The sequence below is a fragment of the Oncorhynchus mykiss genome, chromosome 5 (genome assembly GCF_057628025.1).
Source record: "Oncorhynchus mykiss isolate SJ-2025 chromosome 5, ASM5762802v1, whole genome shotgun sequence".
NCBI classification, from domain to species: domain Eukaryota; kingdom Metazoa; phylum Chordata; class Actinopteri; order Salmoniformes; family Salmonidae; genus Oncorhynchus; species Oncorhynchus mykiss.
The window spans coordinates 47,567,461-47,592,993 of NC_143026.1; the positions used below are offsets into that span (position 1 = coordinate 47,567,461).

The following is a 25,533-nucleotide window of genomic DNA, read 5'->3' on the forward strand; positions in this document are numbered from 1 at the left end:
GACACCACAGTGGTAGGCTTGATTACCAACAACGACGAGACGGCCTACAGGGAGGAGGTGAGGGCCCTCGGAGTGTGGTGTCAGGAAAATAACCTCACACTCAACGTCAACAAAACAAAGGAGATGATTGTGGACTTCAGGAAACAGCAGAGGGAGCACCCACCTATCCACATCGATGGAACAGTAGTGGAGAGGGTAGCAAGTTTTAAGTTCCTCGGCATACACATCACAGACAAACTGAATTGGTCCACTCACACAGACAGCATCGTGAAGAAGGCGCAGCAGCGCCTCTTCAACCTCAGGAGGCTGAAGAAATTCGGTTTGTCACCAAAAGCACTCACAAACTTCTACAGATGCACAATCGAGAGCATCCTGGCGGGCTGTATCACCGAGAGACTGGAAAAACAGCTTCTATATCTCAAGGCCATCAGACTGTTAAACAGCCACCACTAACATTGAGCGGCTGCTGCCAACACACTGACTCAACTCCAGCCACTTTAATAATGGAAATTGATGTAAAAAATGTATCACTAGCCACTTTAAACAATGCCACTTAATATAATGTTTACATACCCTACATTACACATCTCATAGAGTACAGTATATACATATCATCTACTGCATCTTTATGTAATACATTTATCACTTGCCACTTTAAACTATGCCACTTTGTTTCCATACCCTACATTACTCATCTCATATGTGTATATACTGTATTCGATACCATCTACTGCATCTTGCCTATGCCCTTCTGTACCATCACTCATTCATGTATCTTCATGTACATATTCTTTATCCCTTTACACTTGTGTGTATAAGGTAGTAGTTGTGGAATTGTTAGGTTAGATTACTCGTTGGTTATTACTGCATTGCCAGAACTAGAAGCATAAGCATTTCGCTACACTCGTATTAACATCTGCTAACCATGTGTATGTGACAAATAACATTTGATTTTGATTTGATTTATAAACTCGGCAAAAAAAAGAAACGTCCCTTTTTCAGGACCCTGTCTTTCAAAGATCATTTGTAAAAATCCAATAAAGTTCAGATCCTCATTGTAAAGGGTTTAAACACTGTTTCCCATGCTTGTTCAATGAACCAGAAACAATTATCAACATGCACCTGTGGAAAGGTCATTTTAAGACACCAACCGCTGACAGACTGAAGGCAATTAAGGTCACAGTTATGAAAACTTAGGACACTAAAGAGGCCTTTCTACTGACTCTTTCTGACTCTGAAAAACACCAAAAGAAAGGTCCCAGGGTCCCTGCTCATCTGCAGGCATGCTGCAGATGTGGCCAGGGCAATAAATTGCAATGTTCGTACTGTGAGACGCCTAAGACAGCGCTACATGGAGACAGGACAGACAGCTGATCATCCTCGCAGTGGCAGACCACGTGTAACAACACCTGCACAAGATCGGTACACCCGAACATCACACCTGTGGGACAGGTACTGGATGGCGGCAACAACAACAGCCCGAGTTACAGCAGGAACGCATAATCCCTCCAACAGTCCGCAATAGGCTGAGAGAGGCTGGACTGAGGGCTTGTAGGTCTGTTGTAAGGCAGGTCCTCACCAGACATCACCGGCAACAACGTCACCTATGGGCACAAATCCACCGTCGCTGGACCACACAGGACTGTCAAAAAGTGCTCTTCACTGACGAGTTTTGGTTTTGTCTCACCAGAGGTGATGTTTGGATTTGCATTTATTGTCGAAGGAATGAGCGTGACACTGAGGCCTGTATCCTGGAGTGGGATCGTGGTAGAGGGTCCGTCATGGTCTGGGGGCGGTGTGTATCATCGGACTGAGCTTGTTGTCATTGCAGGCAATCTCAACGCTCTGTGTTACAGGGAAGACATCCTCCTCCCTCGTGTGATACCCTTCCTGCAGGCTCATCCTGACATGACCCTCCAGCATGACACGGGCACCAGCCATACTGCTCTTTCTGTGTGTGATTTCCTACAAGACAGGAATGTTAGTGTTCTGCCATGGCCAGCGAAGAGCCCGGATCTCAATCCAATTGAGCACGTCTGGGACCTGTTGGATTGGAGGGTGAGGGCCATTCCCCCCAGAAATGTCTGGGAACTTGCAGGTGCCTTGGTGGAAGAGTGGGGTAACATCTCACAGCAAGAGCTGGCAAATCTGGTGCAGTCCATGAGGAGGAGATGCACTGCAGTACTTAATGCAGCTGGTGGCCACACCAGATATTGACTGTTACTCTTGATTTTGAACCCCCCCCTTTTTTCAGGGACACATTTTTCCATTTCTGTTAGGCACATGTCTGTGGAACTTGTTCAGTTTACATTTCAGTTGTTGTTATGTTCATACAAATACAGTGGGGAAAAAATGAGGGAAAAGAATCCAGAAAATCACATTGTAGGATTTTTAATGAATTTATTTGCAAATGATGGTGGAAAATAAGTATTTGGTGAATCTGCAATAGGTAAGCAGCTTGGTTTGAAGATATCAACTGTGGGAGCAATTATTAGGAAATGGAAGATATACAAGACCACTGATAATCTCCCTCGATCTGGGGCTCCACGCAAGATCTCACCCCGTGGGGTCAAAATTATCACAAGAACGGTGAGCAAAAATCCCAGAACCACACGGGGGGACCTAGTGAATGACCTGCAGAGAGCTGGGACCAAAGTAACAAAGCCTACCATCAGTAACACACTACGCCGCCATGGACTCAAATCCTGCAGTGCCAGACGTGTCCCCCTGCTTAAGCCAGTACATGTCCAGGCCCGTCTGAAGTTTGCTAGAGAGCATTTGGATGATCCAAAAGAAGATTGGGAGAATGTCATATGGTCAGATGAAACCAAAATATAACTTTTTGGTAAAAACTCAACTTGTCGTGTTTGGAGGACAAAGAATGCTGAGTTGCATCCAAAGAACACCATACCTACTGTGAAGCATGGGGGTGGAAACATCCTGCTTTGGGGCTGTTTTTCTACAAAGGGACCAGGACGACTAATCCGTGTAAAGGAAAGAATGGATGGGGCCATGTATCGTGAGATTTTGAGTGAAAACCTCCTTCCATCAGCAAGGGCATTGAAGATGAAACGTGGCTGGGTCTTTCAGCATGACAATGATCCCAAACACACCGCCCGGGCAACGAAGGAGTGGCTTCGTAAGAAGCATTTCAAGGTCCTGGAGTGGCCTAGCCAGTCTCCAGATCTCAACCCCATAGAAAATCTTTGGAGGGAGTTGAAAGTCCGTGTTGTCCAGCAACAGCCCCAAACCATCACTGCTCTAGAGGAGATCTGCATGGAGGAATGGGCCAAAATACCAGCAACAGTGTGTGAAAACCTTTTGAAGACTTACAGAAAACGTTTGACCTCTGTCATTGCCAACAAAGGGTAAATAACAAAGTAATGAGATAAACTTTTGTTATTGACCAAATACTTATTTTCCACCATAATTTGCAAATAAATTCATAAAAAATCCTGCAATGTGATTTTCTGGATTTTTTTTCTCATTTTGTCTGTCATAGTTGAAGTGTACCTATGATGAAAAGTACAGGCCTCTTATCTTTTTAAGTGGGAGAACTTGCACAATTGGTGGCTGACACAAATACTTTTTTGCCCCACTGTATTTACATGTTAAGTTTGCTGAAAATAAAAGCAGTTTTTTTTTGCGGAGTTTCGATCAGAAGTAGGCCTAGGTCTCAGTTAAATAAGATGATCTATTAACAGCTGAACTCAGTTTTACTTCCTATTTCATGAACCATAACAAACATTTTTAGTTAAGCTTATAATCTTGATAACCTGAGGACAGTGGTTCTATTGATTAATTTAACATAAGTATGTTTCCTTATTTTTACCAGTACAGTACCTGATGTGATAGTGGGAGATGAAACAGTGAGAGTGAGCCTCACCCTAGATCCACATCCCATGAGATGGGAGCCAACACAAGCCAGGTCAGTGACCTGTCAGAGAACCAGAGCCTCCGGACCCTGATCGGCACAGAGTCCATCTCAGATAATGACCCCTTCTGGAACCAGCTAATCTCCTTCACATTCATCAGCCCCACTAGCAGGTAAGAACATGCCCCGTATCCTTACACCACAGACAGAATCATGATGTGCTTTTCTTCACCCTGCCACCTGACGAGTTAGGGCCAGACCAGCATACCCATCAGGGAAACTATGCTGGCTCTCTCCTCAGTGCCAGACGTCTTGGCTAGACCACTTTTCCCGTAACGTGAGAACTGAGAACATGGTGCACTAGGTAGGGAATAGGGTGCCATTTGGGACGCAGCCCATGATAAAGTAGTACACAACAACCATAGCAATTGGGAAGACAGCACAAACAAATCTGTGACCAGGCTAATAAAGTAGGCACACAATTGGCACAGCATCATCCGGGTTTGTCCGGGGTAGCCCGTCATTGTAAATAAGAATTTGTTCTTACCTGACTTGCCTAGTTAAATAAAGGTAAAATCAAAAATAATAATTAAAAACTGAAAATTGGCAAACTATTCCAATTTTAGCAACCAGGAAATGTCAGAGCGATTTCCATGTAGTGCTTCTTTTGACTTCTTAGGGCTGCAATACCATTAACGGGATGATATGACAACAGCCAGTGAAAGTGCAGGGCGCCAAATTCAAAACAACAGAAATCTCACAATTAAACTTCCTCAAACATACATGTATCTTATACCATTTTAAAGGTAATCTTGTTGTTAATCCCACCACAGTGTCTGATTTCAAATAGGCTTTACGGCAAAAGCACCACAAACGATATTGTTAGGTGACCACCAACTCACAAAAAAACCCAGCCATTTTTCCAGCCAAAGAGAGGAGTCACAAAAAGCAGAAATGGAGATAAAATTAATCACTAACCTTTCATGATCTTTATCAGATGACACTCATAGGACTTCATGTTACACAATACATGTGTGTTTTGTTTGATAGAGTTCATATTTATATAAAAAAAATCTGAGTTTACATTGTAGCGTTACGTTCACAGAAATCAGAAATCACATTATAAATATTCCTTTACCTTTGATGATCTTCATCAGAATGCACTCCCAGGAATCCTAGTTCCACAATACATGCTTGATTTTTTCGATAATGTCCATTATTTATCCATTATTTATGTCCAAGTAGCTAATTTTGTTAGCGCGTTTAGTACACAAATCCAAACGCTCGTGCAGGTCCATCCGAACGTCGGACGAAAACTTCAAAAAGTTATATTACAGGTCGAAGAAACTTGTCAAACTAAGTATAGAATCAATCTTTAGGGTGTTGTTATCATAAATCTTCAATAAAGTTCCAACCGGAGAATTCCTTTGTGTGTAGAGAAGCCATGGAACGCAGGTCGTGTTATCATGTGAATTGCGCATGACCAGCCCTTGGCTCTCTGCCAGACACCTGGCTCATTCAGCTCCCATTCAGCGCCACAACAAAGTAGAAGCCTCATTCAAGTTTCTAAAGACGGTTGACATCTAGTGGAAGCCCTAGGAAGTGCGACTTCATCCATATCCCACTGTGAATTCAGTAGGGTCTGGGTTGAAAATCGACCAACCTCAGATGTCTTACTTCCTGTTTGGATTTCTTCTCAGGTTTTTGCCTGCCATATGAGTTCTGTTATACTCACAGACATCATTCAAACAGTTTTAGAAACTTCAGTGTTTTCTATCCAATACTAATAATAATATGCATACATTAGCAACTGGGACTGAGGAGCAGGCCGTTGACTCTGGACAACTCTGTGCACCTTTCATCCAAGCTACTCAATACTGCCCCTGCAGCCATAAGAAGTAAAAGTAGATCAAACATCAGTTTTGTAATGTTTACTGTGGCTTCACTTTGCCCTCACCAATTACGTAATTTCCTTTCAATAACATACACACGCACGCACACACACCCTGTTATTTTATACTCCAGAGAACCGGAAACCGGAAAATAACAGTATTTCTCGAGGAACAGGATCAGAACTGGGAACGAAAGTGATCTATACTGTTCCGGAACAGAACCTTTATTTTAATAGCGTGGGAACCGGTTAATTGTGTTCTTTTAGATTCCGGGTATTGTTTTCCAGTCCCACAAAATGCAACAAGCGCCTATTCAAAGCCCGTACTCTATCACTCAGAAACGTATACCAGTGTCTGCCTGCCTGCCAGCTGAGAACTTTTTGCCTGTCTCCCCCTCCAAAGCATAGTCTACTGTAGTTTACTGATGTTACAAGCCTGATTCAGTATTTAAGGAGAGATTTTTAATTAGAGAAAAATGTATTAAACTTTTTTAATACTAGTTTATGCTTATCACATTTCACGTTGAATGTCTTTGAATTTATGAGAGATGGGTTCATGTTGGACCAGAGCTAGCTAGCGGCAACAGAATTAAAATTAAAACACGTGTTACCTTTTTGTAGTTAATATATCAAAAATACCTTTATAGAAGCTGCTCTTCCATCGGTATAATTCTGTGGGCCTAATTCAGATAATGCATGTCATAACAACAAGATGCTCAGCAAGGCTCGATATTAAGACGAGACATACATTTGAAGTCGGAAATTTACATACACTTAGGTTGGAGTCATTAAAACTAATTTTTTAACCACTCCACAAATTTCTTGTTAACAAACTATAGTTTTGGCAAGTCGGTTAGAATATCTACTTTGTGCATGACACAAGTAATTTTTCCAACAATTGTTCACAGACAGATTATTTCACTTACAAATCACTGTATCACAATTCCATTGGGTCAGAAGTTTACATACACTAAGTTGGCTGTGCCTTTAAACAGCTTGGAACATTCCAGAAAATGATGTCATGGCTTTAGAAGCTTCTGATAGGCTAATTGATATCATTTGAGTCAATTGGAGGTGTACCTGTGGATGTATTTCAAGGCCTACCTTCAAACTCAGTGCCTCTTTGCTTGACATCATGGGAAAATCAAAAGAAATCAGCCAAGACCTCAGAAAAAAATTGTAGACCTCCACAAGTCTGATTCATCCTTTCCAAACACCTGAAGGTACCACATTAATCTATAGAAGCAATAGTACGCAAGTATAAACACCATGGGACCACACAGCCATCATACCGCTCAGGAAGGAGACGCGTTCTGTCTCCTAGAGATGAACATACTTTGGTGCGAAAAGTGCAAATCAATCCCAGAACAACAGCAAAGGACCTTGTGAAGATGCTGGACGAAACCGGTACAAAAGTATCAATATCCACAGTAAAATGAGTCCCATATCGACTTAACCTGAATGGCCGCTCAGCAAGGAAGAAGCCACTGCTCCAAAACCGCCATAAAAAAGCCAGACTATGTTATGCATGTCTAAAGCCAGACTATGGTATGCATGTCCTCCAGTCTGATGAAACTAAAATAAAACTGTTTGGTCGTAATGACCATCGTTATGTTTGGAGGAAAAAGGGGGAGGCTTGCAAGCCAAAGAACACCATCCCAACCGTGAAGCACGGGGGTGGCAGCATCATGTTGTGGGGGTGCTTTGCTGCAGAACGGACTGGTGCACTTCACAAAATGGATGGCATCATGAGGTAGGAAAATGATGTGGATATATTGAAGCAACATCTCAAGACATCAGTCAGGAAGTTAAAAGCTTGGTCGCAAATGAGTCTTCCAAAGAAACAATGACCCCAAGCATACTTCCAAAGTTGTGACAAAATGGCTTAAGGACCACAAAGTCCAGGTATTGGAGTGGACATCACAAAGCCCTGACTTCAATCCAATAGAACATTTGTGGGCAGAACTGAATAAGCGTGTGCAAGCATGGAGGCCTACAAACCTGACTCAGTTACACAAGCTCTGTCAGGAGGAATGGGCCAAAATTCACCCAACTTATTGTGGGAAACTTGTGGAAGGCAACCCGAAACGTTTGACCCAAGTTTAACAATTCAAAGGCAATGCATGAAATACTAATTGACTTTATGTAAACTTCTGACCCACTGGGAATGTGATTAAATAAATTAAAGTCCAAAAGCCTAATCCTACTAATTGAAATACCGTAAAAGCATTAAGACAAATTTAAAGTTATGAACTATTCTAGTAGTGTTAAATGTCCTTAATGTTGCAGCTTTTAAATGTGAAAAATTATGGAAATTGGAGTCTATGCTATTCTCAATCACATATCTATTGAGAATGACATGTTTTAGGTCACAATAAGTGAAATTGAGCAAACATTACAACTATGGAAAAATTGAATGAGAAATCAAAATATCTTAGTCTAAAGATAAGGAAAGCTTATGAAAGAAATAATGCGTAGTTGGCCAAGCCCCATCTCCATATTTTACTAGCAATGTGCAACCTACCTACAATGCATAAAGGCAGAAATGCGACTCCGTTTATCCAGTTCTGAGGACGGCACAGGTCTGCGGCCCATGATTTACAACCGATCACATAACACAAAACCAGCAAGGCTCTGACTGTGTGTCACTTGCACAGCACACACAGATGCGCAGAAATCCAGATATACTTAGGCTACTACACATCTCTTTCTTGCCAAGGCTCCACCAGAGTGGAATAGGCTGTTAGAAAAGATTTGGCTCCACTAAATATATTTTGTCAATGTCATGTTTCGTCTCGTCCCTCCCGTTGCATCCGAGCTTGCGCTAGCAGTCTTTGTGTTAAACATAAAAATATTTTTTGGGGGTGATGGCCGCTAGGGGCTGATAACATTGTCTATGGGCAGGCAAAGAAAATTATTTGTTCTTCACTCATTTCAGTCACCTTTCTGTTCGATGGTGTTGGTCCTTTTTTGGGAGGGGAAAGAGAAGTGACTTCAGCTTTCGGACATGTAAAAAATCTGTCCTGCTGGTCCAAAGGACAAGTGGCTAAAAAAGTTAATGTCAAGCCCTGCCCAGCGCTTTAAGCCAAGTCGTCTCCTCCACCCTCTCTCGCTTTCTCGCAAAATTTCAGTCGCATCTCACACACTACACTTGTCTGTCCAATGCATGTAAATAGCTTGCCCGCTCCATAGCAAGCCGCAATGATTGCTGAGGTAATTTAATGTCGAGCTAAATTTAAAAAATGAAGTTGAACCCTATGGGCCCTGGTCAAAAGTAGTGCAGAACATTGGGGATAAGGTGCCATTTGGGACTTATCCCGGGCTGCAAACATTAGCTAAGGTGCAGGATGCAGCGAAGGCCCACGTTACACCAGGCTGTCGACAATAGCTAAGAATTTGAAGTTTGTCTTCCAGGCCAAACAGATTTTAGGTTCTGGTTTTACACATCAGCTGACTTAGAACATTAATCTAACAGACTTTATGATCAGATGTGACCGTATATGTAGTTGACCTTAAGTTACAGTAACAGCTTGCTGAAATTGTAGGTGTTTTCTGATTGTACAGTACAAGCTTATTTACATTAGTGAGGCACGTAAGAGGAGTGGGTGTTCTCAAGTGGTAGTGCTGGGAAACCGGAGTTAGCCAATGAGAGTTTTGAGACGTATAAAATTGTACTCTAGTTCTGTTTCTAAGAATGAGTGTGTTGTGACTATGCTAACTTGACAGTAGAGGGCACAGTAGACTGATGATGACAACTTCTCATTTCAGAGAACTGTCCAGAGTACCACAGTGCTGTGGTATTGAATTGACCAACATTGTCTTGCTCTCTCGCTCTTTCACTCTCTCTCTCTTGCTCATTCTCCCTCCTCTACAGTGGTAACTCCAAGCTGTTGGAAGAGGCTGTTATTCCCCTGGCCAAGATCCTGAGTACGTCTTATGTTTGTTGGTTTGAGTTTTATGCCTGCCTAATAGATATACATACATACGTACACACACACACACACACACACACTACATTTGGAAAGTATTCAGACTAGAGGTCGACCGAGTATGATTTTTCAGCGCCGATACCGATTATTGGAGTACCAAAAAAAGCCGATACCGATTAATCGGCCAATTTTTATATATACAGTGGGGCAAAAAAGTATTTAGTCAGCCACCAATTGTGCAAGTTCTCCCACTTAAAAAGATGAGAGAGGCCTGTACTTTTCATCATAGGTACACTTCAACTATGACAGACAAAATGAGGGGAAAAAAATCCAGAAAATCACATTGTAGGATTTTTAATGAATTTATTTGCAAATTATGGTGGAAAATAAGTATTTGGTCAATAACAAAAGTTTCTCTCAATACTTTGTTATATAGCCTTTGTTGTCAATGACAGAGGTCAAACGTTTTCTGTAAGTCTTCAAAAGGTTTTCACACACTGTTGCTGGTATTTTGGCCCATTCCTCCATGCAGATCTCCTCTAGAGCAGTGATGTTTTGGGGCTGTTGCTGGACAACACGGACTTTCAACTCCCTCCAAAGATTTTCTATGGGGTTGAGATCTGGAGACTGGCTAGGCCACTCCAGGACCTTGAAATGCTTCTTACGAAGTCACTCCTTCGTTGCCCGGGCGGTGTGTTTGGGATCATTGTCATGCTGAAAGACCCAGCCACGTTTCATCTTCAATGCCCTTGCTGATGGAAGGAGGTTTTCCCTCAAAATCTCACGATACATGGCCCCATTCATTCTTTCCTTTGCACGGATCAGTCGTCCTGGTCCCTTTGTAGAAAAACAGCCCCAAAGCATGATGTTTCCACTCCCATGCTTCACAGTAGGTATGGTGTTCTTTGGATGCAACTCAGCATTCTTTGTCCTCCAAACACGACGAGTTGAGTTTTTACCAAAAAGTTATATTTTGGTTTCATCTGACCATATGACATTCTCCCAATCTTCTTCTGGATCATCCAAATGCTCTCTAGCAAACTTCAGACGGGCCTGGACATGTACTGGCTTAAGCAGGGGGGGACACGTCTGGCACTGCAGGATTTGAGTCCCTGGCGGCGTAGTGTGATACTGATGGTAGGCTTTGTTACTTTGGTCCCAGCTCTCTGCAGGTCATTCACTAGGTCCCCCCGTGTGGTTCTGGGATTTTTGCTCACCGTTCTTGTGATAATTTTGACCCCACGGGGTGAGATCTTGCGTGGAGCCCCAGATCGAGGGAGATTATCAGTGGTCTTGTATATCTTCCATTTCCTAATAATTTCTCCCACAGTTGATTTCGTCAAACCAAGCTGCTTACCTATTGCAGATTCAGTCTTCCCAGCCTGGTGCAGGTCTGCAATTTTGTTTCTGGTGTCCTTTGACAGCTCTTTGGTCTTGGCCATAGTGGAGTTTGGAGTGTGACTGTTTGAGGTTGTGGACAGGTGTCTTTTATACTGATAACAAGTTCAAACAGGTGCCATTAATACAGGTAACGAGTGGAGGACAGAGGAGCCTCTTAAAGAAGAAGTTACAGGTCTGTGAGAGCCAGAAATCTTGCTTGTTTGTAGGTGACCAAATACTTATTTTCCGCCATAATTTGCAAATAAATTCATAAAGAATCCTACAATGTGATTTTCTGGATTTATTTTTCTCATTTTGTCTGTCATGTTGAAGTGTACCTATGATGAAAATTACAGGCCTCTCTCATCTTTTTAAGTGGGAGAACTTGCACAATTGGTGGCTGACTAAATACTTTTTTTCCCCACTGTATATATTTGTAATAATGGTAATTACAACAATACTGAATGAACACTTATTTTAACTTAATATAATACATCAAGAAAGTCAATTTAGTCTCAAATAAATAATGAAACATGTTCAATTTGGTTTAAATAATGCAAAAACAGTGTTGGAGAAGAAAGTAAAAGTGCAATATTTGCCATGTAAAAAAAGCTAACGTTTAAGTTCCTTGCTCAGAACATGAGAACGTATGAAAGCTGGTGGTTCCTTTTAACATGAGTCTTCAATATTCCCAGGTAAGAAGTTTTAGGTTGTAGTTATTATAGGACAATTTCTCTCTATACCATTTGTATTTCATATACCTTTGACTATTGGATGTTCAAAACTTTAGTATTGCCAGCCTAATCTCGGGATTTGATAGTCTTGAAGTCATAAACAGCGCAATGCTTGAAGCACAGCGAAGAGCTGCTGGCAAATGCAGGAAAGTGCTGTTTGAATGAATGCTTACGAGCCTGCTGCTGCCTACCACCGCTCAGTCAGTCTGCTCTATCAAATCATAGACTTAATTATAATAACACACAGAAATACGAGCCTTAGATCATTAATATGGTCAAATCTGGAAACTATCATTTAGAAAACAAAATGTTTATTCTTTCAGTGAAATCCATAAATCTAAATATTGCGGTTACATTGCACAACCTTCAATGTTGTGTCATAATTATTGAAAATTCTGGCCAATTAATTACGGTCTTTGTTAGGAAGAAATGGTCTTCACACAGTTCGCAACGAGCCAGGCGGCCCAAACTGCTGCATATACCCTGACTCTGCTTGCACAGAACGCAAGAAAGTGACACAATTTACCTAGTTAAAAGAAATTCATGTTAGCAGCCAATATTAACTAAATATGCAGGTTTAAAAATATTTACTTGTGTATTGATTTTAAGAAAATAAATGTATGTTTATGGTTAGTACACATTGGTGCAACGATAGTGTTTTTTTTGCGAATGCGCTTGTTAAATCACCCGTTTGGCGAAGTAGGCTGTGATTCAATGTTAAATTAACAGGCACTGCAACGATTATATGCAACGCAGGACACGCTAGATAAACTAGTAATATCATCAACCATGTGTAGTTAACTAGTGATTATGTTAAGATTGATTGTTTTTTAGAAGATAAGTTTAATGCTAGCTAGCACCTTACCTTGGCTCCTTGCTTACCTCGCAAAATAGGTAGTCAGCCTGCCACGCAGTCTCCTCATGGAATGGAATGTAATCGGCCATAATCGGTGTCCAAAAATGCTGATTACCGATTGTTATGAAAACTTGAAATCGGCCATTCCGATTAATCGGTCGTCCTCTAATTCAGACCCCTTGACTTTTTCCACATTGTGTTACGTTACAGCCTTATTCTAAAATTAATTAAATTGTTTTTTCCCCTCAGCAATCTACATGCAATAGTCCATAATGACAAAGCAAAAAAAGGTTTTTAGCAATCTTTGCAAATGTAGAAAATAACTGATTACAGCCTTGAGTCTTCTTGGATATGACTACAAGTTTGGCACACCTGTATTTGGGGAGTTTCTCCCATTCTTCTCTGCAGATCCTCTCAAGCTCTGTCAGGTTGTATGGGGAGCATTTTCAGGTCTCTACAGAGATGTTCGATCGGGTTCAAGTCCAGGCTCTGGCTGTGCCACTCAAGGACATTCAGAGACTTGTCCAGAAGCCACTCCTGCGTTGTCTTGGCTGTGTGCTTATGGTCGTTGTCCTGTTGGAAGGTGAACCTTTGCCCCAGTCTGAGGTCCTAGGCGCTCTGGAGCAGGTTTTCATCAAGGATCTCTCTGTACTTTGCTCCGTTCATCTTTCCCTCTATCCTGACTTGTCTCCCAGTCCCTGCCGCTGAAAACCATCCCCAAAGCGTGATGCTGCCACCAGAATGCTTAACCGTAGGGATGGTACCAGGTTTCCTCCAGGACAACGACCCTAAGCACACAGCTTGACATTCAGGCCAAAGAGTTCAATCTTGGTTTCATCAGACCAGAGAATCTTGTTTCCATTGTGTTCTTGGGGACCTTCAATGCTGCAGACATTTTTTGCTACCCTTCTCCAGATCTGCACCTTGACACAATCCTGTCTCTGAGCTCTACGGACAAGTGCCTTTCCAAATCATGTCCAATCAATTGAATTTACCTCAGGTGGACTCCAATCAAGTTGAAGAAACATCTCAAGGATGATCAATGGAAACAGGATGAGCTCAATTTCGAGTCTCATAGCAAAGGGTCTGAATATTTATGTGAAAAAGGTATTTCTCTTTTTATTTTTACTACTTTTTAATGAGTTTGGACACACCTACTCATTACATAGTATTTCTTTATTTTTTACTATTTTCTACATTGTAGATTAATAGTGAAGACATGAAATCATGTAATAACCCCCCAAAAAATCTAATTTATTTTAGTTTCTTCACAAAGTAGCCAACCTTTGCCATACATACATACATACATACATTCATACATACATACATACATACATACATACATACATACTGAACAAAAATATTAACTCGATTTTACTGAGTTACTGTTCATTATAAGGAAATCAGTCAATTGAAATAAATTCATTAAGCCATAATCTATGGATTTCACATGACTGGGAATACAGATATACATATGTCGTATTTAGTGTGACCACCATTTGCCTCAAGCAGCACAACACATCTCCTTCGCCAAGAGTTGATCAGGCTTTTGATTGTGGCCTGTATAATAATGTTGGCCCACTCCTTTTCAATGGCTGAGCAACGTTGCTGGATATTGGCGGGAACTGGAACACGCTGTCGTACATGTCAATCCAGAGCATTCCATACATGCTCAAGGGGTGACATTTTCAGCTTTTCAGCATTTTCAGCTTACAGTTTACGTGCATTATCATGCTGAAACATCAGGTGATGGCGGCGGATGAATGGCACAACAATGGGCCTCAGGATCTTGTCACGGTATCTCTGTGCATTCAAATTGCCATCGATAAAATGCAATTGCAATGCAATTGTGTTCATTGTCTGTAGCTTATGCCTGCCCATACCATAACCCAACCGCCACCATGGGGCACTCTGTTCACAAGGTTGACATTAGCAAACCACTTGCTCACACGACGCCTTTGCAGTTTTGAGGCCGGTTGGATGTATGGCCAAATTATAAAAAATGACGTTGGAGGTGGCTTATGGTAGAGAAATTAACATTAAATTCTATGGCATCTGCTCTGGTGGACATTCCTGCAGTCAGCATGCCAATTGCACACTCCCTCAAAACCTAAGACATCTGTGGTATTGTGTTGTGTGACAACACAGCATATTTGAGTGGCCTTTTATTGTCCCCCAGTACAAAGTGCACCTGAGTAATGATCATGCTGTTTAATTCGCTTTTTGATATGCTACAACTGTCAGGTGGATGGATTGTCATGGCAAAGGAGAAATGCTTACTAACAGGAATACAAACCAATTTGAGAGAATTAAGCTTTTTGTGCATATGGAACATTTCTGGGATCTTTAATTTCAGCTCATGAAACAGTACCAACACTTTACATGTTGCGTTTATATTTCTGTTCAGTATAGATTATTGATGTAATGTGTGTCAGAATCACCAAGCAGGTATTTTAAATACAGTGTACTGTGTCTTCCTCTCTCCTCTCCGGTCTGCCCCTCCTACAGTTGAGAACAATCCCAGAACAGGGAATTTTGGAGCCCTAGTGAGAATATTCCTTGGAAGAACCAAAGAGTTGAAAATATCCACAGAATGCCAAGAGTGAGTACTATGTGTAAAACCAAGTAACAAGTGCTGTTCCAAGAACAAGTGATGGGATGGGAATCAGTGATCTAAATTGAGTAGTTCAATAATAAATAGACCTACGCCCTGTGTTGTATGCTTATGTTTAAATCAGTGACTGGGATGAAATGTTCATGTAGGCTTAGAGTTTGGGACTATGACATGGATAGTACAATAATGAATATGTTGTGTTCTGTACTCATGATTTAGTGGTAATGCTCTAGCAGAACCATTGACTTTTTACATTTCCCATGGGAATCCACCAAAAGGTATAGTTTGGGCTGTGTTGGTGACAAACCCAACCGCACTCTGGATGGGAGATCCAACTCATCCAAGTTGAAATCCAGATGATCTGATAAGTGTTTCATTCATAAACCTGAGGGTGGAGTGAGTTAGTCAGTTATCCCTCCCTATTCCTCTCTTCAATCTGGTTTTCCAGTTTTACCCACATAATTGGAGGCGTATTTGCATTGTGCATGGGTCATTTGCATTGTGCTGTGATTCGCTCTGGTCATGAACACCATGGGATTTTGTCACCGTAGTTGGATTGGAAGTGGCCTTGCGGTGAGAGATCCCGCTTATGGTCACTTGTAAGAGAAGAGGAGCAGCTGTCAAACCTCTAGTAAGGCAAGGGAGACACCAGCGATTCTCAGACACCAGCTGTCAGACTTCCAGTAAGTAAGAGACATCAACTGAAACTTCATAGTAATTAGTGGAATAGGGGCGGCTCTAAGTTTACCAACTAGATCTGGTGGACCAGATGTGTGCGGTGGTGGAAAGGTGTCTGCATGGGAAAACTCTGGGAGAAAAACATTCAAACATAAAAAATGACAAAATGTGAAGCTATTGATGTTTGTGTGAACTGCAAGGCTACGCTGGTTCTCATAGAACTGTGTAGGTCATGCCACTCGTAAAATGGTGGGTGTCCTCACAAGTCTTCACATACAACCTTGCCACAGTTACAATAGAAGCTAGTAGTAACTCACAAAATATAGGAAACACCATCATAACGCGTCTTAATAGGGCGTTGGGCCACCACGAACTGTCAGAACAACTTCAGTACTTCCTGGCATAGATTCTACTGGAACTCTGGAACTCTATTGGAGGGAGGCGACACCATTCTTCCACGAGAATTTCCATCATTTGGTGTTTTGGTGGTGGAAAATGCTGTTTAAGTCACTGCTCCAGAATTTCCCATAAGTGTTCAATTGGGTTGAGATCTGGTGACTGAGACACACACACACACACACTGGTTCGATACTGTGACCAAAACAGTCTCATTTGATGTAATTTGACTTGGCAGTGCGACACACTTTTTAAAATTGGTTTTAAGGGTGCCAGTGGAAAAAATTTACCTGGTCACATTAGTTTTTGGTTCACAATTTGCTTATTTTTGTATTATATTGATTTATTCAGTATTATGAAATTGCCCAAAAATCAACCAACTTTCTGATGAGCCAACAACAGCATGGAAATGCCCGTCTGTGTGTGTCAGGACTCCACATAGCCTACAGGGTTGCACGCTGGCCCGAGGAGGTTTTAGAAACCCCAGTCAATCATCCCTTGTCAGTAGCCAGTGATAAAAAATATTGTAATCATTTTTAATCTAGGCTATGTAATTGATTAATAAATATGTTAGTTCATTATGTTGATTATTTATCACGTGTGCTGTACACATATAGCCTATAGGTAATCTACCCGGCAGAGAGAGCGCGCAGCTCTCAAACAGCTGCTTGGAGCAGCTTAACGAAGACTGACAGTGGTAGGGGTAGAAAGGTGGTAGGAAAGATGTTCCAAGTTATGATATCTACCAGTAAATGCTAAGGCAAGAATGGGTGAGCAGAGTAACTTCAAAGTATTGTATTTCTACCTAGCAGAATAATAATAATTTGCATCAATCCAGTGGCAATTAGTTTTGAAAACTCCATGTGTGCTACAGAAACACCGCTAGCCAAACACAACTGTCTGGCTGGTGTGCACCTGAATTAAAGGGTAACTACAAAGTTTTTTTTCTCCCCCAGACTTAAAAAATGGTCCCCTGATGTGGTTGAAGCATTGTTGTGGATTTAGAACGTCCAGTTTTGTTTTTCCGATTTAGAAAGTGTGATTTTTGAGAATGAAAACCTGAAAAAATGGTGGATTATGCCCTCTAGAAGATTTAGGAGAAAAGAACACATGTCACTGTGAAATCTGCAGTAAATGCATTTTGCACTATATTTTAAGTCTATTTTCTTTGCTGTTACAGTAAATCTATCCAAATCAATGTTAGAACACAATGGCATGCTAATTTAAAGATGGCTAGTCATAATTAGCCTGCTTCTGTATGGAATGCAGGCGCATTATGGGACTCGGACCAGGTCATTATCATTTTTTATATATTTTTTTAAATGGGTCTACCAAATCATGTGCTGGTTTCACCAACTGAAAAAGTTGGTAGCACTGGTAGTACAAGTTAGTGTTGAACCCTGCACACACACACTTGTGTCCACATATGCTCCTTTGAAACCCCTCTTCCAAAGTCACTAAGATCTCTTCTAGCCATGGTAGACAAAATAATGGGCAACTGGGCATGTTTATACATGACCATGATGGGATGTTAATTGCTTAATTAACTCAGGAACCCTAACTCTGTGGAAGCATCTGCTTTCAATATACTTGTTTTCTTTATTTTATTTTGGCAGTTACCTGTATTACTTCGGTCATAATATTGACTTGAATGTGTATTTATGCGAGTGTTGGTGTGCTTATTTAAAGGTAATGCAGTTGCTTTGGTCATGTATTGGCTTGATTATAAGTTTTGGTTAGTGTGCTGGTTAGTGTGCTAAAATGAACTGTTGGGACATGCCTTTGGTCATAATATTGGCTTGTATGTGTGTTTTTATGTTAGTGTTGATTTGTGGGCTTAAATTAACTGGTGGTACATGTGTGTGACCAGAAATCAGAGGCTCATCCTTCCTTCCTGACTGTCATGGCTGTTGTGACTGTCACTGTGAGAGGCTGCTCTTTTCCTCAGTGGTAGTCAAGGCTGCTGCTACGTCTCTATAGCGGATGTGTCGCAAGTCACGACTGGTGTCACAACTGTTGTCACCTGCTGTGACTTGTTTTTGTGAGTGTCTGCTTTGTTGGTGTTCTTATATGACCTGGTGAACACCAGAGATCAGAGCAGAGGCTCATCCATTCTTCCTGGCTGTGGTAACTGTCTGACTGTGAGAATAGACAATTAGTCAAGGCTACTGCGTGTCTCTATAGCGGATGTGTCACGAGTCATAACTGCTGTCTCCCTGAAGGGGCCAATCATTCTGAGGACAAGCCAAGGGGCCACAGGACATCTCTATGTCACAGGATGTCCGCTGTCTGTAGCCTTGACAAAGCCACCTAGCCACCAGTTTTTATTACAGGGTTGTTTACTATGTCCATAGTTTACCATGTCCACTATGTCTCCCCCCAGTCTATAGATAGTGGTACTACGGACTTAATGCGATATCCAACCAAATCAGTTTAAGTTAACAATGAGCATATTTGACACAATGGAATGAAAGTGCCTGATTTTCATGTTTAGTATTTGTGTTAATTACAATGCCTAGATTTCTCTTGTCTTGATAAAGGAAAAATACAAATCTCAGCCAGTGAATAATCTTCATCTTCTTTTTCCCCCCTTTCCAGTCAGCTGTTCATCTGGCAGGCCCACAATACTTTGTTCATGATTCGCTGCCTTCTCAAAGTCTTCATCAGGGAGATGACAGAGGAGGATCTGCACTTACAGTTCTCCTACCAGGAGAGGGTGCCAGGCTCCTGTGGTGAGTGAGAGAAATCCCTTCATCCCTCGCTTCAGACCTGTATTCCTTTATCCATCCCTCCACGCATGCACACGCACACACATGTGTCCCTCCACCTCCGCATCCATCCCCCTTTTCAATACTGAAGCACAGCCAGGACAGTGTGTCATTGCAGACGGGAGAGTGGAAGAGAGCAGTTAGTGTGGGAATTGGGAAATGTGTCTCTTTTTATAGTAAAACCAGTGAGGAAAAGAGTAAACATCTTGATCAAGTAAAAGATTAGGAAATTATGTGAGTTACTCTGAGGTAAATGGTGAATTTCACAGAACACATACAGAGACTGACAAAGTCTTAAACATACAGTCTGAAGCACAGGAGGCTGCTGAAGGGAGGACGGCTCATAATAATGGCTGGAATGGAGTGAATGGAATGGTATCAAACACATGGAAACCATATGTTTGTGTTCGATACCATTCCATTTATTCCATTCCAGCTGGTCCTCCACAATTTAAGTTGCCACCAGTCCCCTTTGGCCTGAAGGTGCCACACAGTGACCTTCGGTTGTTATGGCTGGCTTTTTCTTTAATTTATCCCTCTGCCAGTAAGAGTAAATTATGGGGGGAGACAGGGTATTTGTTTTACTCAATGCCTATGAGCAATAAATAATTTACGCTGATCACATATCCTAGCTAACCATCTGAGTGAATTTAGTCTGATGTGATGGTGAGGAAATCATCTTGTATAGTGGGATTTTTTTTGCTTTTCTGTAAAACCAAGGAGAGAAAGGGGTAAACATCCTAGTTTGTATAGTGAATTATTGGGAAATGACGTTGTGTGTTTTACTTTGACCTATGAAAAAGATTGCAGTGCACACACACCAGGATTTCCATTAGGAAAATGTGGTGCTGTGCAACATGACATGGAATATTTTAATTTACCGGTCATTTGAGAAATTTACCATTGGGTGTGTAACCCATTTGGGCGTCCGACCACAGTGCTCAGAATGACAGAAGTCACATTTCGATTATGGTGAATCATTTTAACAGAACATGTAATGAAGCAGCCAACAAAACATAATTTTCAAACATTTGCCAAAACTCTATTTTAAACAGCGCAACTGATGAGAGCGGTTCCATATGTATCAAAATCTCCATTCAAAACTTAGAAAGAGGGGGAATCTAAAGATGCATCAACAAGGATGGGTTTCTAATATGACTAGGATTGTGGCTTTGGCTTCTGGACAAGGAAAGAAAGTTAATATGAAAAGTCTTTCAGAAATTTGCCAAAGTTATATAATTACTCCTGTCTATACAGAAATAAATCAAATCATTCAAATACTTCACCAGAAAGCGTAATTTAGCGACAGCGGAATCAAGGATCTATATTTAATTTTCTATTGTTTTTGTTGTTGTTGCTGATTGTTTCAAGCCACAAGCTTGTAGGCCTATGCCTATTTGGGAGGCCCGCAATTTGGGCAGAGCAAGTGGCAATAGACCTAGCTGAATACTGAGTTGTGGCTGTCAGTGAAAAGCATCTAAAATATGTGTGAAGATAATGTCTTGAGTATAATTTAAAATGTTGAGACAAGAAGAATGGTAGGGGTGTGTGACGAAGATATAGACGAGTCTCAGCTGTCTCCCGCCAATTCTTGCGCATTCATTGTTTTATTGTGTGAATTGTTTGACCTTTGATTGTTTATTTTTTTAAATTCTCTGTTACATGTCACCAGTAATAAATGTATGTAATACGGAATTTATAAAAATAGTAGTTCAAGATGTATAGAAAGGGAGGTAGACGTGCTGAGTGGAGAGATGAATGCAATTGAAAGAACCTGAATTTATCATATTTTCTGCAGTTTTTATTTGTCGACTTCATGTATTTTGTTTTAGTTGACAATGGAAGTTCTAGGCCTACTGCTGCATTGGCCTATAGACTGAGTTCAAAGCGCTCATTTCTATAACCGCCAATGGATCGCGGTGTATCAATGTGTCCATTTGGCAGAGGCTGGTGCTCTCACATTAACTTAATTGAAACTTTTAGATTTTTACCATTTGAATTCAGATTTTTATGATTTACCAGGTGACAATGATTTTGACAAACAAAAATGTTATTATTGAAATTAAACTGTTCCACAAATGCGCATATGAAAATCATAACTGGCACGCAGATCGGTAGTATAAATAGTAGGATAAATTATTTGCTTCTCCAAACTTGAAATTAACACGCCGCCTATGAAGTCTTTATAAAATAATTGCATCCACTTTTCCATGGTCGGATTTGCCTATAGGCTACTTTGAAGCAAGGTATGACATGCCTCATAATATGAAGTAAAGCATTTAGGTTTCAAACAATTAAGTAGGCCTATGTTTTCAAAATGCGTACTGCCTCTAGCTCACATTGTGAAGTGCTGGTGACACGCTGATAGCCTGTTGCTTGCACTTAAATGATGAATGGAGGCATGCTTCAATTAGGTTACCAGTTGACAAATAAAAATAGTAGGCCTAGCTGTTTTTAATCGTGGCCTTGAAAACAGATTAACACGATTGCATTTAGAATGCTTCTACATGAATGGGCTTATAAAAGCATGTTTTACTTCAGCAGCATCCTGCTTAGGAGCTGCAGGAGAAATCCCGCTCAAAATAGACTCTTTATGCTGTACTGTACACGTGTGATAGCTGTGTTGATAAATGATATGGGCTACATGATGACTAACAAAGATACACAAACGCCAATTTAACCTGTAGACGATAAGCATGACAGGTGGAAGGGTAGCCTAGTGGATAGAGCGTTGGTCTAGTAACCGGAAGGTTGCAAGTTCAAACCCCCGAGCTGACAAGGTACAAATCTGTCGTTCTGCCCCTGAACAGGTAGTTAACCCACTGTTCCTACGCCGTCATTGAAAATATGAATGTGTTCTTAACTGACTTGCCTGGTTAAATAAAGGTAAATTTAAAACAAATGTTTTGCCTCCACTAGTATTTTTCCATCAATTAATAAAAAGCATTATTTTGCAATTACTTTTTTTCCTCCCGGTCATTTTGGTCGGCAGCAGTTTTATTTTTTGGCTTTTCATTTTTCTTATCGTCCGATAGCCAGCTAATGGAAACCTTAATGTTGAGACTGATGTCTTAATCACACACACTCTGAAGCTGCTACACACTTAAGCCTATGTGAACTGTGGTTCCTTCATTCATCCCTTTGCCAGTTCAGTCACTCCATTTCCTCATCTGGTATTGTCTTCAGTGGCTGCTGGGTAGGTCACCCTTCCAGAGAGAGGGGGAGAGAGAGGGAGACGTGGAAAAACGGCATCACATCCCATCATCAGAGTTAATATCGGCTCTGTAGTCTAGATTGGGTTCCCATTTAAGCCCTTGGCTCCCAAGGGTTGGACTGACGTTGGTGGGAAAAGCTGGGGAAGGGAAGAGAGGGGGACATTAGTGGGAAGAAAAGACAGGGAAGAGGGAGGAAGGGAGGGACGTTAGTGAGAAAAGATGGGGATGTTAGTAGGACAAAGATAGAGTGGAGGGCTGGAAACGCTTAATTGGAAGTTGTTGGAGACGGAGGAGGAGATGGTGCCAACAGGCTGTCTTCACCCTCCACTGTCTCTCTTTCAATCCTTCAAGGAGAGGGATGGAAGAAGGAAGTGAGAGATAGAGGAGAGAGAGGGATTTCAATGGCGTATTGCTAGGAGTTGCAGAAACCAAAACTGAGACAGAGCAGTTGTTTTTATTCTTGTGATTTATGTTGTTTCTCTGTTGGTGTTCACAGATTGATACTGTAAATGTGTAGACAGGGAATAGTCTTTTAGTCACAGGAGATTAAACATGGAGAGAGTAATGTTGAACATGTATAATGCATTATAATAGTGTTTGCTACTTGTGTTCATTACAAGACCCATTTGAAGTGTAAAGATATCAAAACATATAATATATAGCATAGATATACAGCATAGACTGTGTGATATTCAGGAACCTCTGTATTCAACCCTATCAGGTAAACACTGTATGAACATTTGCCATGATAAAATGTACAAGAGATGTTTCATCCCTGTTGGCTTTGCCAATGAACATAGACTAGTCTAGTGTATATACACTCACTTACTAGGTACACCACACAGTTCACAAAAATGAATCGCCCCCAAACACAGTCACGTGGCCGTGGCTTGCTGAAAAAAGCAGGCAGACCGGCATCGAGACATTCATTTACTGTTTGATTGAAAGTTAGAATAGTCAAAAGGAGTGACCTAAGTAACTTTGAGGGAGGTATGATCGTCGGATCCAATATCTCAGAAACTGCTGCTCTCCTGGGCTTTTCACGCATGACAATGTCTAGGGTTTACCGAGAATGGTGCAACAAACAAAAAACATCCAGTCAATGGCATTCCTGTGGGCAAAAATAGCTCATTGATGAGAGAGGTCGAAGGAGAATGGAAAGAAGCGTGCAGGCCACAAACGGACAAATAACAGCGCAGTACAACAGTGACGTGCTGAACGGAATCTCAGACTCGTTGATCCTTGTTATGAGTGGGCTATAGCAGCAGTCGACCAGACCGGGTTCCACTCATATCAGTTAAAAACAAGAAGTGGCTCCAGTGGGCTCGCAATCACAAACAGTGGACTATTGAGAAGTGGAAAAACATTGCCTTGTCCTGCGAATCCTGCTTCCTGTTGCGTCATGCTGATGACAGAGTCAGGATATGGTATTCACAGCTTGAGTCCATGGACCAATCCCACCTGGTGGTGTGACCAACACCCCTGTGGAACGTTTCTGACTTGTAGAATCCATGTGCTGTAGAATTCAGGCTGCTCTGGAGGCAAAGGGGTGTCCGACACAGTACTAGATGGGTTTACCGAATAACCTGGCCACTTAGTGTATATTTAATCAGTATCAAGGCCATGCGTCCTATGGAGCCTTCCCACTGTGCCTTGTGTTCTTCTTATGTGTTTCTGTTTGTCTGTCAGCTTGGGTTGCACTCACCACAGCTTCCCATTGAACCCAAATGGACACAGTGGTCTTTTTTACTGTGGTAAGGGAGTGATTTTAGCTACTGGCTGATCTAATTGAAACTGGGGTGAAAGCAGAAACAGGCTAGGTAATTGGCTTAACCCCAGTCTCTCTCTCGCTCTCTCCAGACACAGGGAGCGAGTTACTGCTGGAAGAGCTGATGTGTAACCTCGTACACCTGGTGGTGGAGGTTCCCCTGCTGTGAGTATACCTCTCCTGGGGGAATGGGGTAAGGTGGTTAGAGGGAATGGCATAAGGTGGTAAGAGGGAATGGCATAGAGGGAGGGGAGCAGATTGAGGTGTGGTGAGTCTGGACCCTCTGTGACGACCTCCACGTGCTTTAATGAGTACACGGACAGTGACAAGTGAAAGGCCAGCTCTACACACTACAGCTTCTCTGCGCCTACTATATCATCAGTTAGACTCGTAGCATTTTATACCTCTCCCTTTTTCATATAAAACCTGACACCATAAGCTGGTCCTAATGGCACTGTCTGTTGAAGTATCAGTGGTGGTTTTGGACCCCAGACAGGGGCAGATGGTGGTAGACCGAGGTAATATGATCCTGTGTCCTGCCCCAACTCATTGAGCTCCACTGTGAATGCACAAGGTCCTCTGGTGTCACACCAAGGACACCGTCTTTTGTTTTTGTCTTTCTATTCACCTACTCATCTTGCATCTCTGACTGTTTGCCAGCCTCTCTCTCTCTCTCTCTCTCTCTCTCTCTCTCTCTCTCTCTCTCTTTCTCTCTCTCTCTCTCGCTGTCTCTGTCTCTCTCTGTCTCTGATAGAATAGAGGTCTCTGGCAGAGGTTCAGAGGCAGAGGGTCACTGGATCTCTGTGTTCCCATTGCAGTGCAGTCTCATGGTCCATCTGGTGGGGTGTACACACTCCTTCTCTCACTCCCACACACACCCACACACAGTGAGGCGGTTGAGAGACACTGAGGGTTAGTTAGGGAGGGTCAAAGGGAGAGGCAGGCGGTAAGGGGAGAGGAGCCCCTTGGATGGCTGGATTACAGTCCCCTGTTTGGGGGTGGGACATGCATCCAATGCCCTGGGGAGGGAGCAGGGAGAGCGGATGGTCAGTGTGCATCTTCAGCGGCATTTCAAATAGCACTGTATTCCTTATATAGTTCACTACTTTTGACCTGAGCCTTACGTCTTTGCTGTGCTGATTGGGCATTTCGCTCCGGCTCAGGGGCTTTGTTGGGTTCTGTGTCGCCGGGCTGGTCGTGGTGAGTCGGCCCAGATCTGGCCCGGCATTGCTGGTGGCGCTGGTGTACATTTCAAAGGCATTTCTCCGCTACTCCTCTGTCTTCGCCTTTGTGCCTTTCCAACACGCAGCGGTGTGTGTGCGCGCACACACATGCTTATGCCTGCACCTGGATGTATCTTTGTGTGTAAGTTCATCAAACAGTCAGCAGTACACTCATTTCTATGTCTATTTCTTTGCCTTTAGTTTTCA

General features: G+C 42.0%; 1 protein-coding gene across 8 annotated transcripts in view; it reads left to right on the forward strand.

Annotated features, from left to right (window-relative positions):
* Nucleotides 1-25,533, forward strand: part of LOC110523972 (dymeclin) — a 156,932-nt gene that overhangs the window by 11,763 nt on the left and 119,636 nt on the right. Inside the window, exons 2-6 of one of the 8 annotated variants that reach the window (XM_036977713.2) lie at nucleotides 3,836-4,047; nucleotides 9,640-9,692; nucleotides 15,173-15,266; nucleotides 18,951-19,084; nucleotides 24,196-24,268. In XM_036977713.2, the coding sequence (XP_036833608.2) occupies nucleotides 3,908-4,047; nucleotides 9,640-9,692; nucleotides 15,173-15,266; nucleotides 18,951-19,084; nucleotides 24,196-24,268 (494 nt within the window). In that variant the 5' untranslated portion in view covers nucleotides 3,836-3,907. The remainder of the gene's footprint in view (nucleotides 1-3,835; nucleotides 4,048-9,639; nucleotides 9,693-15,172; nucleotides 15,267-18,950; nucleotides 19,085-24,195; nucleotides 24,269-25,533) is intronic. The other 7 variants (XM_036977714.2, XM_090235049.1, XM_090235047.1 and 4 more) reach the window with 7 other exon arrangements.